Here is an 18,668-nt window from a genome sequence, read left to right as displayed (position 1 = left end):
AGGAATGACATGGCTACTTGAAGAAAGTTTCAGTTGTTGGAACAATACTAATTCAAAACTGTGTAGACACGAATTATGATTCGGTGTAGTATTAATATGTTTCTTTACCTTTTCTTCTTGTCTCAGTTTACTTCATCGCTTGCCTTAATTTAAATCTATCAGTTTTCAGAAGAAATGTTTTTAATACAGTCAGTGGGTTTACCTCTAACTAAAAACAATTGGTGTCTTAGGTGCTATATATTAATATGTTGATCTAGCCACCAGATTGAAACATCCCGTTTATATCCAGCAAAGATGGTAACCACATACCTCCTTGAGGAGACAGACTCCTTCTGGTCTCAAGGAGAAGAGGAAAAGAAAGGATTCTATGGTCCAGAGTAAACCAGTCACAAGTTACCAGCCCTCTGATGGCTTCTTGAATAAGATTTCAAAATATAAAAGCCAAATAATTGGTATAAATTTACCTCCACATATGTGTGAAGACACTGGATTTGAGTATGCTTTGTATTTTGAATCGTGGTACCTGTTTGGCTGCTGACTGACACTGGGTATTTCTGTGTTCTCAGTAGCTGAAGTTACAAAGGACAGGACAACACATCCACTGTCTTCACTCAGTTCTTTGGTACTGCAGGTGACTATGAAATAGAACACGGTAATGTCTATGCCCCTTGTCTCCAGCAAGTTGCCCAACACAGTTCTTTCTCAAAGTGCAGACATTATGAGTTATTACTAATGCTGTTTAACATTTTCTTGCCTCTCAGTTTAAGCAAAACACAAAAATTCAATGAAAAACCTTTGAATAATGCCAGGGAGAAGTTAGAAGGTGATATTTGTTTGTTAATGCTGGCTTATTGTAATGGTAGGATCTATCTCTGTGGAAGCCATTTGCTTTAACATTTGACACTTCCAAAATATGTATTTGAAAGCTGTTGTGTTTTGTTTTCTTCGCCCCCACAGGAGTGTGAATTGCCCTCTTGTCCAGAAAATACAAAATTATGGACTACTTCGCTTCCTCTGGTTCATGTGGGAAAGGTGACCCAATGGAGATATGGATCGTGGACCCCTGTATGTAATGTAATCGTGGTCACATCTTGCAGAGCAGTCCTCCATTTGTTCACCCATTTTTCCATAAAGGTCTCATTAATATATTTTCCAGACTGAAATCTGCTTAGGAAAAATTTTAAAGGAATTCTGTATTATTTTTTTGCCCCTAAGAACCTGTTTCTGAAGGAGGAGATAGACATTGCAAGCAACCACTGTGTGCTTCACATCTAGCCAGGGAAAATAAGGAGGAGAAACAACAGGAATTTAGGAGCTGGGGTTCTGAGCAAAATAGCTTTCATATGATTGAGAGTGAGCAAAGAAGAGGGTGGTTGTTTTTTTTTTAATAATTGGTTGGTTTCTGAGTATGGAGAAAACCTTTTATTCTAAAATATGTTTTTTATCTTTTATATGAATAGCAATATTAAACAGTTTGGGTCTTTAAAGGTCTAATTTTAAATAATTTGTAAAATGAGCATTATAAAAATGGCTTCTACACAAGCTTTGTTTAATGTTGGAGGTTTTGATTTTGATAGTGTTGAAAATGAAATTTATTTAAGAGCAATGTGAAAATTTAAAATTATCTATAAAAATATGGGGGCGCCTGTTAATCCCTTGAGGTTCTTAACAAAGTTTATAGCACAATTATATCTTTGTACAGCTATTAACTAAATAGCAGTAAAGAGTGCATAGACGAAAGAAATTCAAGAAACTCTTCACTAAATCCACCTTGAACTTCTCAGCTATAAAGGCATCAGAAAGGGCTCAATGGAATATGCTAACATAAATTAGAGTGGCAAATGGATTGTGAATATCAGTTTTCATTTTTAAAGTTGATGTAAATAATTGCTTCACTGTGTAATAACTAGAATGTTCTGGAAGTTACTTTCTAATGTTTCTGTTTTTAATAAATAAAAATCTTGCCTTTGCAAGGCAATATAATATAATGTGTAATGATTCCATGTTATAGTTGAAATGCTGCCTGTTCAGATACACTGAACTGCTTCACAAGAATTAAGGCCATGCAAATCAGTTCCAAGCTGATGAGAATTCTTAAGGTCTTAAACCATCTGGCAACATTTCACTTTCCTTCCTATATGTGTGGCTCTATCAACATAACATGGAAATCTGGTTCTCAGCTTTTAATACTAAAGTCAAGCTGATGCTGAGCTATGTTAGTATTTTAGATGACTGCATGATCTTGTTTTGGTCTCCTAAAGTGCGATGAGCTTGGATTATTCTCTGACAGTGCTCTGCATCCTGTGGGAAGGGTGATCGTGCTCGCTATGTGAGTTGTAGAGATGCTCATGGAGGAATAGCAGATGAATCTTTCTGTGCTCATTTACCACGACCAGCTGAAATTTCAAGCTGCTTTAGCCCATGTGGAGAGTGGCAAGTTGGAAATTGGTCCCCTGTAAGTATTAATTGTAAATTTTTTTCCATGTGTATATTCAGGTTATGGGTCAAAGTCTCTGATTAGAAATGGGGACTTTGTATTCTGTGCAAGTGTGATACAAATGGCACCCCTTGAAAAAATAAAGTATGCATTTCTTAATGTCAAAAGTAAATATAAATGTCTTTGGTTATTAATTATCAAAGTTCTGTCACAAATGTTGGGTTAATTTTTGGTCAGTGCACAGTTACGTGTGATACTGGAGTAGTAACAAGACAAGTTATCTGTGTCAACTATCATCAACAAATCAACGAGAATTACTGTGATCCTGAAGGCCGCCCTTCCAAAGAGCAGGAATGTAACATGCCACCATGTCAACCAGTTTATCATCATATTCCAAAAATACATGACCATCCAAGCCATTTTCCAGAAATAGGTTACCTTCCAATACACCATCCACAAGACAATAAAAACCAGTGGAACCATCCCTCTGTGGGAGGATATCAATGGAGAACTGGACCATGGGGAGCAGTAAGCATTATTTTTTTTTTAATATATTAATTTGTTTTCTCACTTGTGTGTTAACATTTCTAGAAATGTTATTGCAGTACAGATTTGGTCAAAAAAGCAGCACAATAATTTAAAAATTATTATTATTAAGAACATATTAAATTCAAAATATATTTTCCTGCAATTTCGACTTTTAAGTAGTTCTAAACAGTAGTAATTTTAATTAGAAAATTTCAGTTTTGAAAGTTAAAAAAAATAGAATTTTAAGTTTGAAACAACATATTTTACATTTTTCTGATTATGCAATGGTGATACATCTGTTTACATGTTTTGGTAGTGCTCTAGTACTTGTGCAGGTGGATTTCACCGTCGAGTTGTAGTATGTCAAGATGAGGAAGGAAGAAGTGCTAGCTATTGCGATGAGGCAACAAAACCTCCAGAGTCAAGACACTGTGATTCTGGACCCTGCCCACGATGGAACTATGGAAACTGGGGAGAAGTAAGATCATTTCACTTCCAAAGGGAAACGTTATTTACCGCATAAGCTTAGAAATAGTAACATAATTATTTGACTGTAAATGGAACCGAACACTATTTTTTTCCTTATTTAAAAAGAGTGTGTTTCAACCTGTTTAGATAAACTTTGTTCTTTGTTCTAATCCAGAACTGTGGTGTAGATATAAGCAGTATAAATATACATCCAAGTAAGTATTATTTAATAGCTCATTAGAAATGAGAATTGGTATTTTTGTCTCGTATTGCAGAATTACGGGAAAACTGAAACCCCAAAACCACATTGTATATGTATTTTACACTTAGTCAAAGTTAGACTCTGAGAAAATGTGCCCAGTGTGTGAGTTTTCTTTTTCCTGGCAGGGAAAACTAGTTTTAGGACCAATTTCCATCTTTTCCTCCTGTCAGAGAGATATATGCACATTTATTCTCACAAAAGGTTACTTCTCCTTGATCGAGTAGATTCTCTGTAACTGAGACTTTTTCTGCTTTTTGTAGAAAATTACTTATATACCAAAAATATGTTGTTTGGTAAACATTTTGGTGGGAGAATTTTTTTTTCATTATATGAGATAAGACCGTAAGTCCTTATTCTTGGATTTAGTGTCCAGGGAATATGTAAATAAACATAGTAAATAATACCATGTACTGATTATTGCTATATCTTTTTGGTTTAATGGTATGTGATGACTCTCTTAATAAAAATATTGGATATAAAATTCTGTATTTCAGTGTACTCAAACTTGTGGAGATGGAATAAAGACAAGACTGGTGATTTGTCAGCTTCCTACTGGCCAAATGCTGGGTGATCAAAACTGTGAAATCCTAGACAAGCCACCCAATATGGCACAATGTAATGTGCATTCTTGCCCTGGTGATGTTTCATGGCATCGGGGACCATGGAAATCGGTACGATAGCATTCACTAATATTTTTTGCTTTCTTGGTCTTTCTGTCGCTCTATTTTTTCCTTGTCTTTTAAAAATGATATTATTTTATTTCATAACAGTGAAATAATAATGCATGTGGAATATATTCTATGTAGTTTTATTAAGCAATTGTTCCTGCAGTCACTGAATTAAATGAGAAACAGCCATTTCGGTGGGAACAGTATCACGGTCTGTAAAACATCATAGGGAATATTTTGAAAATTACCAGAAATCATCATAGCTAATAGCAATACCTAATAGGTTGTTCTATTTTGGAGGGTTGTGATTTGATCTGTGTTTAAATTTAAAAGTATATGCTGTAATTTATACTGTAGTATTACCTACATGTTTATATTTGTAAAAAAAAAAAAGCTTTTTAGTGCATAACTTTTTTCTAATAGCATATTTCTAAAATAACTCACACATGTATATTACACTCTGTCATCAAACATTTTACTCCATATTACGTGTACATTTGTGTATAAAAGTTTATATTTGTGGTTTTGAAACAGTGACTAATTAAAGCTGTCTATGTATAATTATGTATGTAACTATAATATGTTATTGTCTACATGTCACTGTCTGTTAATGTGTAAAAATGCCTACAGTAATCACCATTAATCTTTAAAATTGCCACTAGTTAATTATTAACATACTGAAGTAATCATAGCAAGCTTTACAATATAGAGTATGTTATATTTCCCAAGCTGTGAATTTGAAACAATATTTATTATTGTGCTCAATGATGAGGAGAATAATAGCAATCGAAGGAGGTTGGATCCAGTTCTGGTTCCATCGAAATCAGTTGAAGACCTGTCATTAACATCCCTGGGAGACTGGCTAGGACAACAGTTTTAATTTTTATTTTTTTATTAATAAAATTCTGTAATTTGGTTCTTTGATCTAACATGGAAGCATTTTAAAAAATATTGTTTGATTTCAACTTTATATAAACACTAATAAATTACCTAATCTATTCTAATTTATTGCCAAAAGACTTTAAAATGAAAGTTTGAATTAATAATTTACACAGTTATCTCTTTCTTCCACTGTGCAAAACAGAGCTTTGGGTTTGTGTTTAACAGACAGGGTATCTTGTTTAGCCATTAGCCAAATATTAGTAGTGACTAATGCTTAATTAATGTATGCAGTTCAGGTGCTGAGAAGACAAGCAGGGCGTTTAGCACACAATTGCCTTTGAACTTCATGTTTGTTTTCCTTTTAGATCAAAGGTTATTTACGGCCAGTTCATTCCCGGGGTGATGCTGCAGTTTGTCCTGCATTAATAGGTTACCTGTAACCTAACATATGGGTTAGTTTTGCAAAGATTTTCATGTTGGTTTATATCTCAATTGACATAATAAACCATTTTTAATCTTTGAAAAATGAAGTTCAGAATGGAAGCTAGTTATCAGAGAGAGTTTGTGGCTTCTTTTTTATACATGACTGCAAGCTTTATGGTTATTCAGTCATAGTTTTAATTTCATCATGCTGTCACGTGGTGGTGTGCAGAAGCAAATGTAGCTGATTCAGGAAATAAAAGCCGACTCACATATTAACTATGCTGTCACTTCTTAGTAATTTAGCTAGTTTGAACGCTGCCAACACAGAAACTTCAGTTAATTTTTGTTGCTGTTTAAATAGAGCAAACTTTATTCGCTGAGGATGACTATGATGAAACAGCAGTAACAGCTTTAGTCACAGACACAGTTGTAGCCTAGCACAAATGACTTTTTTTAGCCTTCACCTATGGGTGTTTGACTAGAGAGGTGATAGTTTGGCAATAGATCGTGGCTCTGTCTATCTTACGCCTTTCTGGCGTACAATATGCTCTAATATAGGGGAATGTTAATGACTGGCCACTTTCTGGAGGCTGGAGTCATCAAGCATGTCACATATACACTTACTGACTTCTCTATAAAGACAGCAAGAACCGGATAAAAAACTATTTACATTTTATAAAAGTATTGAGTAATATTTATGTGTCTGCACAGCAATGCATTATACTTTTATACCTACTAGTGAGATGTCAATGTCAAAACTTAAGTATAAATGAAATGTGAGAATTCCCACATGTATTGCCATGACAGATTCTTCTGTCTTTTACTTCTGGCATGCATGGCATGTATGTAATACATGGAGAGAGTGAGTAGAAGGAAGGGAATTCCCGAGTAATTGCTTTATGTGGAACAACTCCTTGACCTCCTTGAATATTGGCTCTGTGTCTGGCCCAGCTAATTCACAAATGGGTATCAAAATTACTTTAAAAACTTTTTCTTCATTCTGATGTAGCTTTGTCTAAACTATATCTGAACTAAAAACTTCGCTCATGGATTATTCTGGCTTTTACATATCCAGACAGTTTCCTCTTGGATTTATATTCAAGCAGAAATAGATTCAGAAAGAGACAAATAATCTAAGACTAATTCAGAATGCTGAGTCAGGAACCTGATCCACCATGTAGAAGGATTGCTCTAGTTTATCAGTTGTCAGTGTCTTTTATGCTGTCTTCCATACTGGGGCATTCTATCTTTTTCCGTCAGCTATCCCTGTATATATTTGAGGATAGAAGGCTTCTAGCAACATGCCTTGTAGGTACATTTCTTTCTATTTTTCTTTGACTTTACACAAGGTAATTCAAGTAAAACATACCTTGTAAATGCAGAAAAGGGCAGTTGCAAGGAAGGCTGTGGTTTGATTTGAAACCAGAATTCTGGTGACGCTTTCTGCAGTTTAGCAGCTATGGGCTGTTACACTTCAAAGCATCTGTCTGTGACCACCAGAGCTGACTACTACAAAGCTTAAAAGCTGTGTACTCCTCTGCTGATCTCTGCAGTTGTCCAAAGGAATATGAGGCAAGTAAATCTCAAATTCTAAAGGCTCGTACCACTCCAGGACACTTTCTCAGAACTATTATGCATATTCAGAAACTTTGTTTCTCTGAATCTTTGAAAATTCAGAAAAGTCCAATGTTTTCATATCACGATATCCAAGCCAGAAAGAAGCGCTAAAGTTTTACAGGGAGGATGACTAGGAAACACATCCTTTTGCCTGGAACTTGAGTTTGTTTGATGTCATTGAGAGACCCTGTCAATGACCTTTTTAGAATGTAGCTTGCAACTTCCACCCTCTTAGTTTTGTGCAAGTTTCTAACAGAATTTTCTTTAGTGAAGAGCTGAATCATGCTGCTCTCATTTTTTTAGAATTTTTTTTCCTTTCTGCCTTTTTATCAAAACCCAAAGGAAATGGAGTGGGTCTACACCCAGTCTGTGCATCTTGAGGGACTCTGCCTTGTTTTCAAACAATATTGGTGTTGATTCTTAATGTAAATGAGGAATGGTTGTCTAATATTTATCAGCCTAAATGCAAGTCTTTCAAAATTTGAAATATTTGATTTCAAGATTTCACTGCCTAGTTGGCATGTTTCTAAGTACACTACCTCTTTTTTGATATACAAAAATTACACTATAGATATGTGTATCTTGATATATACATATTTATAATGTATTTATACATTAAGTAATACTTGAGGTAAATATAGCTGCTTACTTTAATGGAGTTGCACCACCAGTAAATTTGCCCCATGCATCTTAGATGTTTTTCTTCTAGACTACTCCGGTTTCATTGGTGAGCGATTGAGACAATGAACCACAACTTCATGAAAGAATGAATAAATTGCAAGCTAAAAAGTATGGAAACCATATGTCACAATATATAATGTCAAGAAAAATTCCATAGCGTTCTGAACAGCTGGCTAAGAGTACTTTTGTTCTAGTATAGATTTTTATTGTATCCCTTTTTTCCACAGCACGTTATTGGGTTTTTGTGTTTAGACCATGCAGTAAGATTTCTGGTTTGTTTTAATTTTCAGCAGAGTGGTTCAGATTTTCTGACCCTAGTGACAAGAAGTTGGTTTTAACTTAAAGCATGAAATGAGGGAGTGTTACAAATTCACAAAGATACTGTAAGGTTTTAAAACTGAACTGTAATGACTAGAATTAAAAACTTCTTCTAGAAGAGTTGTAGAATAACCTGTATCAATTAAGTTGAAGAATGCTGCTTTGTTACTTTCAGTACTAAGCTTTTTCTCCACTGCACAGCATTTCCCATATCCACATGCTTTAGCATTCTTAGCCAAACAATCATCTGTTACCTGACAAAAATTATGTGGGAATATAATCAAATCAGCTGTTAGTTGGATCAATGGTTATGTTTAGATACAACAAATCTTCAGATATATAGTGCAGATAAATGTACACTCTTGCAAAGCTTTCATTTATAGCACCAATGTAAAGTGGCTATACTAGAGAATAAAATAATTTTAGCAGTGCTTGGTTGGGAAATAATTTGGCACGCAGTAGCAAGTTAGGAGATTTCCGGTGCCAAAGCCTTGACCTTGTACCTGGGCAAAATGTGTGATGTGAACATACATTTTGTTTTATTCTTCCTTCTGCTGTTTAATAGGTGATAACTCTTTTACTCATCTAGTACACTTTTCTCAGTGCAGTTTCTTTTATGGTACCTTCACTTCAAGGATTGTATTTGACTGCTAACTGAAATTTCCCCTTTTTATCTCAATTTCTTTTAAGATTTTGGTATTTACCTCTTGGTTAAGTGGTCATATCTTCCTTTCTAGTCTCTTTTTCTATGCCTCCTAGGCAGGTACTGTACAACAGAAAACAAGTGTAAATTTTGCAAAATTCCTGATACATATATGCTTTTACTGTGCTGTGTACCTTTCATTTTATTTATTTTCCTAAAGATTTTATGGAGTGTAAGGAGGAGTTACACTGGGGGAATAAAATAGGCTATTCATATATAGGAAGACAACACCTTTTGGCTTCACATAGTGAGGAGAGTTTATTCACATTTTTGGATGACAAAGATTTTGCTGTATTTAGGAGTTTGATTTTATTTTTGGTCCCAAATACTTTTTTCAGTGCTTAGCAAAACCCTTGGAAAGCCAGGTAGCCAAACAGCAAGGTTCCTGTTTAGGCAGTCGTGGTAGAAGCTGAGTTACCTTGGAAACTTTATACTTCATTAGGGCTTTCATTCTTGTATGAGTGGATAGCAACCTAAATTTTATCAGAGACATTTTAATCAGGTACGTCACAACTTGAAATACATGTTTGCTCCTCATACTTTCTTGTTCCTTCAGAGAGAATACATAGCTGGATTACTGAATCCAGATTGTAACGGTGTTTACCTAAAGGTCGTTGGAGTAGTCTATTATCAGTAAATCTTCATGGCACGTTTGAAACCAGATGGCTTACCGTGTGCCTGCCTTACCTGAGCAGATGCAGCACCAGAAGCTGCTGTAATTTGAAGTTAACAACTATTGCCACAAAAGTGAACGGTTAAGCCTTTGCTCTGTACCATCTTCAGTTTTACCTCAAATAGTCTTTTTGAGGTGTCCTGGTTTTCTCATCTGCACAGTTTCACATGTCATTGTGCAGCTTTCTTACTAAGCCCTATCATTTACAGTTCAGAGCGTAGCAAAGTTAAGGTCCATCTTGAAGTTTTTTTCTGCTTGACTTTCTTGAAAACATCTACATTTGGAATTTTGTTTGAATACTAATGGAAAAGAATTACACTGTCTAATGTGAATTAATTGTAGTGTAGTCATCAGCACTTTGTTTTCTTACATTTGTCTTCTTAGCATGTTGGGCTTCATGCTCTTTTACTTCACATTTATATTTTGGGTTGAGATATGACGCATCCAATTCTTTTTGAAGTTAAGACTTAGGAAGAGTTTGTCCTAAAATTTTACCATATACCAATTGTGAAGTCAAATAATAACTGTAGAATTCTTTTCTGAATTACTTTTTAAAGTTTTTAAAGATAGTTTCTGTAATTAAAGGGACCTTGGATTGGAAGTGGACCGACACAACTTTTCCAAGAACAGTACTTGTGCAGAGTGCTTTTACACTGTTCTAACACTATTAAAAGAACAAAACGCTGACAACAAACTAGTCATGTCAATTGTACTTTGTTGTTAGTAAAGAAATTAAGTATCCCAGACAAGTGTTTCACTCACTAACTGTTCAAATTATATTTTCTAAAAAGTCCCACAAAACTACAGTTTAGGAATATTATTTTTTCTGAGTTACTTGGGAACAGTCTAAATCTAACTGTGCTGAGATGTCTTTATGGTCAGTGATACAGGCAAATTTTGACCCTTACAACAATGTTCTGTTTGTCTGAAATGTTGATAAAGATTTTTATTTGTGTTTCTTTTCCTCACTTTTAGGATTTTTATGTCATTTCATAAGTATTACTTGTGATTTCAGAGGAAATAGGCATAAAAAGAGTGGATCAGCTAGTCTTCTAAGTTACCCTTTAAGTGTCAGAAACATCTTGCTGCTGTTACTTACTGCCCTTCAGACATATAATGGAATATTCTTTAACATGGCTGTTTTTCTAGTTCTTCAGTTTTCTTTTAGTCGCTCCAGAATACATAGTTGCTCATGTAATTCTGTCTTTGCACTAGTGGAAGAAATCAGTTATTAATGACTATAAATTTATTTAATAAGAATTAACATCCCAGTCCCCTTCCAGTGTTGTTACTGCCAGGCATCCCATTGACTTCTGTAGGAGCAGAAGCAACCCAAACTTGCATAAGTAAAATATTTATTTGTTTTCATTTTAATGCAGAAAATCTTGCTGTGTATGATAAGTGCCTTAATTCACTTCTTCTAATGTGTAAAAAGTATTTATATCTTTTAAATAATCTTTTATATTAAAAGGGAATTCAGAATCAGTGAACTTGGTTTTCAAAACCAGCTTCAGTCCTTTACCTCTACTTCTGCTGCTGCCTAATGTTGAACTTCAGAATACCTCATTACCAAAACAGCACATTTATTTAATATCTCACTGGCTGAAGTCTTAACGTTAGCATATGCTATTCATTTTTTTTAAACTTTGGAAATGGGGGATGCCTTTTCAGAGATAACTGATAACATATGTCACTACCCAAATAATGTCATAAACCAGACTTTGGATGGTGGATTTCATTTAGGGCAATTCTGATAAAAATGAAAGAAAATACTTGTTTCCAAAATTCAGAAACAAATATTTACTGTTCATCAAGTTCAGAGGAAATTTCTCCATTTTGGTGCTATGTTGCCTGTATAGCTTGAAATAATAAATAAGTTATAATGTATGTGTGATAATTTAATTTAATGACTGTGACTTGTGTCTGTGAAATACAGTTGCATTTTAACCCCTCTTTTTTATGAATGTTGTGTGGCTTTGTGTTTATACTGAATGTGTCCTTTATTAAGGAATGCTAATGTTTGAAGTCCTTAAAAAAAAAAAAAAATTAAAAAAATACGGGGGGATGGAAACTAACCACTTGAGCTGAAAGTTAGTGGTTTATTTTTACCATTGAGTAATCTTTGTGTGGCAGTGAACTTCATATATTTTGCTGACATTGTTTTCATGGGGGGAGGCTTTTATATTTGAACAGAAAAAAAATACATAAACCTTGTTACTGATAAAAACAGCAACTGATGCCATTGGACAAGTGGACTGGAATAGGTAGTTGGCACATGATCTTTGATGATAAAGCTTAAAGATGCTAGCTGTTGAACCTTTTGCTGGAGCTATAATTTTATTGCCCAGTCCTGCTCCTACTTAGTGACAAAAGACATACCGAAAACCGAGGATCATAATGTAATGCTTAACTCTTATTCTCAAAGACATTTTTTTTTTTACATTCCTAAAACACTTTTGCATGAGGAGGTTTACAGAACTTTAAAACCCTCCATGTAGAAAGAGGACAAGTTAAGAGGGGAACATAAAGTAAAACAAAAAAACACCCCAACAAAAAGCAAAGCAAACAAACCAACCAACCAACAAAACCCCCAAACGAATAGTGTTTCATGGAAGGGGAGAAAAAGCAGGTGGTCCTTAATACCATTCCTGAATGCACAGAGCCATTTAATGAGAATAAAAAGCATGTGAAGCTAGTGATATATTTATTTATGTTTTGCAGAGTTAGAGCTTTCAGAAAAGCTGAAGGGTTCTGGGTAGTCAGATCCATGTGAAAATCCTTCTGAGCCACCTGTATATATGTGGCAGTTTTCAAAACCCAGTTACAACTCATAAATATTGGTTCAAAGTAGTTTTGAGATGCAAATTTAAAAGTTATTAAACCTCTATGAAAGTTTTAGCACTTCCTAACACTTATGAAGTTTAATACACAAATATTTTGGTTACCTGGCATGGGCTAGGATATGAACAAAATGTTTCATAGTTCTCTGTTCTGGGAGTTCCTAGTCCTTTCTTCGAAAACCAGTAACTGTGGGAGACTGGTGACTCTGCTAAGATAGACTGCTCTATTGATCAGTGTATGTTCTGGCATGCATCTGTCTATGGCCCTTTCACTTCAGTGAGAGCAGGATCGGGCATTTAGATTTCCTGCTAGATCAGTCCTTCAGAAGCTTGCGTGCATGCTCACCTTTGTGCACGTCTGTAATGTTGGAAAAATTGATCTGTAAGTAAACTGAAAATACACAAAAGAGTGGCTTAGGTTGTAAACAAACTGTAATTTAGCATGTGAAGGTAGGTAAAATGTCTTTCTTATCACCTAAAATATACCCATATTTTCATACCCAATTAATAGATAACACATTTTTGTTATTTTTCTTAATTCTTTAGCTGACATTTAGTGAAGTGCCATAGAAGAAGTTATATTCGTGTATGCTTCTAAAAAGTTTGAAAAATTTCTGACAACACTGTATTGTTCCAGTATATATTGCTAATTCCAGTTCTTTTTAAAGTTCAAATACAAAACCTTAATTTTTAATCAAATGAAAAAAGTGAAGTGGTACTTTTTAAAGACACGCAGAGCTCATGTATTTGTTATTCCTTCTATTTCTGACCTACTGTTTTGCTGCTGCTACCATGATTAAAAATGATAAATCAGACATTGCAGGTGCTGGGGTCCAGTGTTTCTTCTGCTCATGTTTAGGCTTTTACAAACTCAGCTAAGACTGACTGATCTACCATTGTAAGACTGTATTGTCTCTAGTTACTTTTGTAACTGGTTAATCGAAAGGACTCTATCTCTTAATTTCATGGATTCTTCCTTTTTGTCTTAAGTTTTAAATTGTGAAAAGAATATGCAGAAATGCTTTTTTGTGTGCAACCCCTTTAATTGTGCAAATGTAGCTTCCGCACCAGAGATCCTCCATAGTGTTAAAAATACAGTCCAACCTTTATTATGAAAGCCTATGAATAAAACGTCACTTTCAAGAGGCAAACATTACTTTTCAGTGAGAGCGCGTATTATGTCATTCCCATGCATTTGTTGAGTTTTCCCAAGCTTCACAAGAGGCAGGAAGCTATCCTCCCTGTGCTGTGGTGCAATCTGTTAAACTGTGTCTGTTTGCTGGAAGCAACAGTGGGTTCACTTTGGCTTGTTCTTTGGCTTTTGCAAAGGTTTGTGAACACAGCTGCTGGGTGGACGCAGATATATCTGTTGTTCTTCATTTGGAAAATGTGTCCAGAAATTTATTCATTTATTGGAAACAGAAAACCCCTCCGCATTTATTTTGCTCATGCTGGTTTTCCTTGATATCTCCTATCTCCATTCCTGCCACCCTTCTTTCTTGATACTTGCACTTTACTCAGTTTGTCTCCAGTACTGATGCCTCCATGTAATTACTTAAAGGTATTACTAGTGCTACGTGACTGTGGAATGAAGATGACACTTGCTGAAGTCTGGCCAAATAAGCAATTTCTGTCTGCAATGGTGTCATGGTAAAAGTGCCTGTACCAAATACATTCTAGGAGGCGTCAAAGGCAAAGAGCAGGATTGCTGTTCAGTCTTGTAAATTTGGCACAAATTTATACTTGTAGATTAAGATTTTCGCAAAGACCTAGTGAGGGACTAGCTCTGTTCCTGTTTGCCACTGATTTCAGGAGAAAAGGTAAGGCAGAATTGTCTGCTGGGTTTTTTAAATTTACCACTGTTCCTGTATTTTTAATGGTGATTTGCCTCAGGCATCCGTTGTATATATCATTCAACTGAAAGATCATAAAAGTTCCATCAAAAAAAAAAAACAGACATGTTGCAGGAATGCTGACAGCAATGTAGTTGATCTGTTCCCTCCCTGCCAGCAATTAAGCTGATTGTACATCTCATTGTTTTAATATACACTGTCGTTAATTACAGTGATAATGTTGCTTGAATGAGGGCTGATGTGAAGTTCTTAGCAGAGGTACATGCAGACCTTTCAGTGACGCTTAAGACCTGCACATGAGGTAGTAGAGCCTGTCAAATGGCTGCTGAAAGGTGGTAGAAATACCTGTTTCTGACTCTCACATGGTAATAGGATGCAACAGATTCAAATCAAGAAGAAATAAGGCAGGAAGAATGTACAATTCAGTTTTTACTGTAATTGAGAGATGAAGTGGAACTATAAAGGAAGTGTTAAATGAGATACAAAATGTGATATGCCATTACTATTGAAGGAGAACATATTAATCATCAACTCATGAAATCGTGATTATTTTTTTTTACATTTTCAAAAACATCAAGCAGACATTAACAGAAACACACGGTATCTTCAGTTAGCTTGATGCTTGGTTTTGCATGTCACTGATGCTCTCATGTAACAAGGTGAGCATGCTTGCCGCTGGTAGGTGGTTTGCTGTTAGGTTACTGTTGTGTCTGATAGCGAGCTCTTCTTCCAGGCAAGCTGAAACCTGAAAGAAGCTAATATCTGGGGGGAAACTGAGTCTGATTTTGGGATTTTGACTCAACTATTCACATTTGAGTCCAGTAAAGTATGATACTCATTTTCTGTGAAGAATTTCCCTGTTTTTCTAGCCTTTCTTATTTTTGCCACTGTTCTGTTCATCTTGTTTAATTTCCCTCCTCTTCTACTGTGCCACACAATCTTCCATCAACAGCCACGCTAATATCTCCACAATCTGTGTGAAATGGCTTTGCCACAACATCAAATACAATAAAATGTTTCTCTCATGCCTTGCATTATACTCGTATGGAAAATGAGAGGATGGTAGTCTCCTCCCTGTATGCCACGTTGACTTAATCTTGTCCAAAAATTGAGCCAAATTTTAGCCCTTGTTATGGAACTTAGACTTTAATATTGCCGGGGTTCAGATTTTTCTTTCTGAATTATGCGATCTCTACTTTTTAGGCTTTACAGTGAACTTTTATGAAAGGCTTTTGCTTTATTTATCAGTTGTCAGTCCCCCTAAAGCTTGAGATTTTTACCTGGCACCAAGAATTTTCACTCTACAGCAGCAGAGTACATCTCCAAACAAGTCAGGACAAAACTTTTGTTTGAAAGAAAAAAGATAGAACTTAGTCTTGAAACAAAATGTTGTCCCTGTAAGTTGGAAATTAATTTCTGAAAATGAAGAGTAATAAGACTTCTACATTTTTAGAAAAAATAAAAAAAGGAAATACAGGAAGCGTAGTTATATAATATGTAAATTATGGTCTGTCATTTACAGCAAAAAGGTTCTTTTAATGAGGACACCTGAAGTAGCATATGTGAAATACAGTTCTTAGGGCACTGAATTATTATCTGAGCACGTCCTTGAAAAGGACTTGGATATAACTGAATATCCACCAGGACCTAAAGATACAGGCAATTTAAAAGCCAAATCCTATAATTGCTAAAAATAATTTAGCAGCTGTTTTGGTGGTTCTTGTGTTGTTGTAATAGCTAAAGGCTTCTTTGAAGATCCAATTGTGCTACGTGTATTATGTAGGTAAAACAAAGAGGAGGTTGCAGACTGGAAAAGCTTAGTCTCGTTATGAGATGTATGTAGGCAGGTTGGGAATGCATAGCACAGTGCAGCCTGGCTAAGTGTCACAGTAGGTGAGGAGCTGAGCGTGGTAACAGCATGTTTTTTTCAAACGTTCTCTAGCTGGCATGAAAAAGGTTGCCAGGCTTTTGACAGCGATGTGCAGAATGGTGGTATTCGTCGTCAGGGGGAAAGACACGACAGGGCTTTCAAAGAAGGATCTGGTCATCTGTTTTGTTTGTGCTGACCTTGAGGTACTGGATAGTGCCTTGCAACGTCAGAGAGATTGCCCACAGTTAAAAAGACTTATTCACAAATCTAACTAGAGTGAATAAACTAAATTCTGTGGTTAATCATTACGTGGAATTCCAGGAGTTCTGGGTTTGACTTTTCCAACAGCTGCAGAGTCTGGTTGTTCAGCTGCCATCCAGGCAGACTGCTGTTTTGCTGAGAGGTCTTCCTTGTTACTGCTGCTGCCGGCTGCACAGGGCAAAAAAAATTCAGACCATGTGGTGGCAACTTGAAATATTGTCTAAATTTCCTCTGTAGCATCATCAATAGAGTTTGAGTTCTGTAAGCATGAAATCAGCTTACCTTCAAGATCTGTCCTGATGGTTCTGAGTTGAATGGAAGGATTTGTTTGGGTTGTGTTTGTTTTAATCAGAATGTCTTTAAGAGGAATACGTTCCTAGTAGATGCCACATCCATGCTCCTGTAGCAGTTTTACGTTCCTCTTATCCACATCTATCCTCAAATCTGTCTTTGATCCTCTTTATTCCTTCTTTATTCCTATTTTTTTATGTATGTAAGTGGTTTTTCATTTATGTCCACCTATTAAATATATACACTTCAGCATGCTTTAGAAATAGTTATTCAGGAGTTTCCTGTTATCCTTCAGGTGAAAGTTGAAACAAAATTATCTTAAAAAGGATCCAACAAAGGCTGCCTTTTAAGGAGCATACAGTACTCAATCCTGTCAGAACAGGCATGGTTATGGACAGTGGACAGGTCAGATAACCTCAAAAGAGTCGCTGCTGTCTCTGAGTGCTGCAGAGCACTCCAGAGTCTCCTACACCCACACTTTGGAGAGCACGGATGTTCACACCCACAATACGTACCTGGAAGCCCTGGGAAACCAACATGGATGGTCAGAACTTGGTGTGTGCCACTTCTCAGCCTGTTATGCAGCCAGACCAAGAAAAAAAAAAAATGTAGAAGTGCTTCACGTGCTGACTTAAGAGAGAATGATTTCTGTCTGCTTTTCTTGCTGAGAGGAGTGAAGTTAAGAAATTCCAGTATCAGATGATGATACTGACTGTTGATGAATATACTTGGAGTAGATTGTTCTCTGATTTCCATTCTGCTGAGAGCAGAAGATAATGGCAGTTACTTTGCTTGAGGGCCATCCTTCCTGAGCTGCTGTGTTGAAAAGAACAGCTTCTAAAAGGCACATTTTCCTTCATGCAAAATAATAAGGGAACTGACCTTTAGCACTTAAAAAAAAAAAAAATCATGTATTCTACTCCAAATTTACTGGATTTTATTAATTACAATTAATTACAGTGAAATTTTTGGGGAGGAAGAATGGTCTTCAAATGGAAGACTTTGAAGTAACGCTGTAACTAGGTTTAATTGAGACCAGCACTTGAAAGCTATCTGAATACAGAAGAGGTGTTCTCATAAGTACTGTAATCTTGATGCAAACTGATTTTTGTATAAAAATAGTATCAAATGACACTTCCTGCATGAAGTTTAGCTCAATGTTAACTACAAAAACATGTTCTATCTGCAGAATCTAGCTATAAGTAACTCAAGTGTTAAGTCTTTTTTTGTGGTTGTGTTTGTTTTAATCAGAATGTCCTTAAGAGGAATACATTCCTAGTAGATGCCACATACATGCTCCCTAAGCAATTGAAATACTAGGGTGTATTTTGGAGGATCCAGTCACAGAGGAAGGAGGATGGCTTTGTTCATGTGATAGAATTAAAAGGCTCTGAGGCTCGAGCCTACCTACATGTCTACTCATAAGAATATCCCTACAAGTCAAGGCAATAGAGTTGCTTATATTGGCTGGAGAAGGATTTGGGAATAAACCTTCATTTCAGAGGCTGTAACAAGTTTTCTCAACAATTTAGGTGAGGGAAGGTGGTTATGGAACCCTGGGCCACCCAGGCTTAGCAAGGAATCGGAAAGGACTTCAGACAGCTATAACAAGTTCATGGACGGCTAATCCAGCCTTCTATTTTTGTAGGCAGTAGTAGTTGCAACAGCTAAAAATTGTGCCTTTTTTGTGGCATAGAACTGGCACCCTGTCCTGTGAAGTTTTATTGTAGAGCTTGAACAGAAGAATATCCATATATTTTACCTCCATCTGCCTAAAGCCTGGGAAAGAACAACAGTTACAACATCACAGTTACCTGTTTGGCTTGGAGAGGTGTTCTTAGACCATGTATTACTGGGTTGTCTGTACCTGGTTTGGTTTTCACGTGTGCTGCA

General features: G+C 35.9%; 1 protein-coding gene across 1 annotated transcript in view; it reads left to right on the top strand.

The window, feature by feature from the left end:
• ADAMTS20 (ADAM metallopeptidase with thrombospondin type 1 motif 20) overlaps nt 1-18,668 on the top strand; it is a 100,808-nt gene that overhangs the window by 59,606 nt on the left and 22,534 nt on the right. The window contains exons 24-28 of the mRNA XM_055712400.1: nt 958-1,065; nt 2,291-2,455; nt 2,675-2,965; nt 3,282-3,443; nt 4,190-4,366. Of these exons, the coding sequence (XP_055568375.1) occupies nt 958-1,065; nt 2,291-2,455; nt 2,675-2,965; nt 3,282-3,443; nt 4,190-4,366 (903 nt within the window). The remainder of the gene's footprint in view (nt 1-957; nt 1,066-2,290; nt 2,456-2,674; nt 2,966-3,281; nt 3,444-4,189; nt 4,367-18,668) is intronic.

This window comes from Falco cherrug, chromosome 5, assembly GCF_023634085.1.
Source record: "Falco cherrug isolate bFalChe1 chromosome 5, bFalChe1.pri, whole genome shotgun sequence".
NCBI classification, from domain to species: Eukaryota; Metazoa; Chordata; class Aves; order Falconiformes; family Falconidae; genus Falco; species Falco cherrug.
Note: the sequence above shows the minus strand (reverse complement) of the source record. Positions and strands in the feature narration are given on the sequence as shown.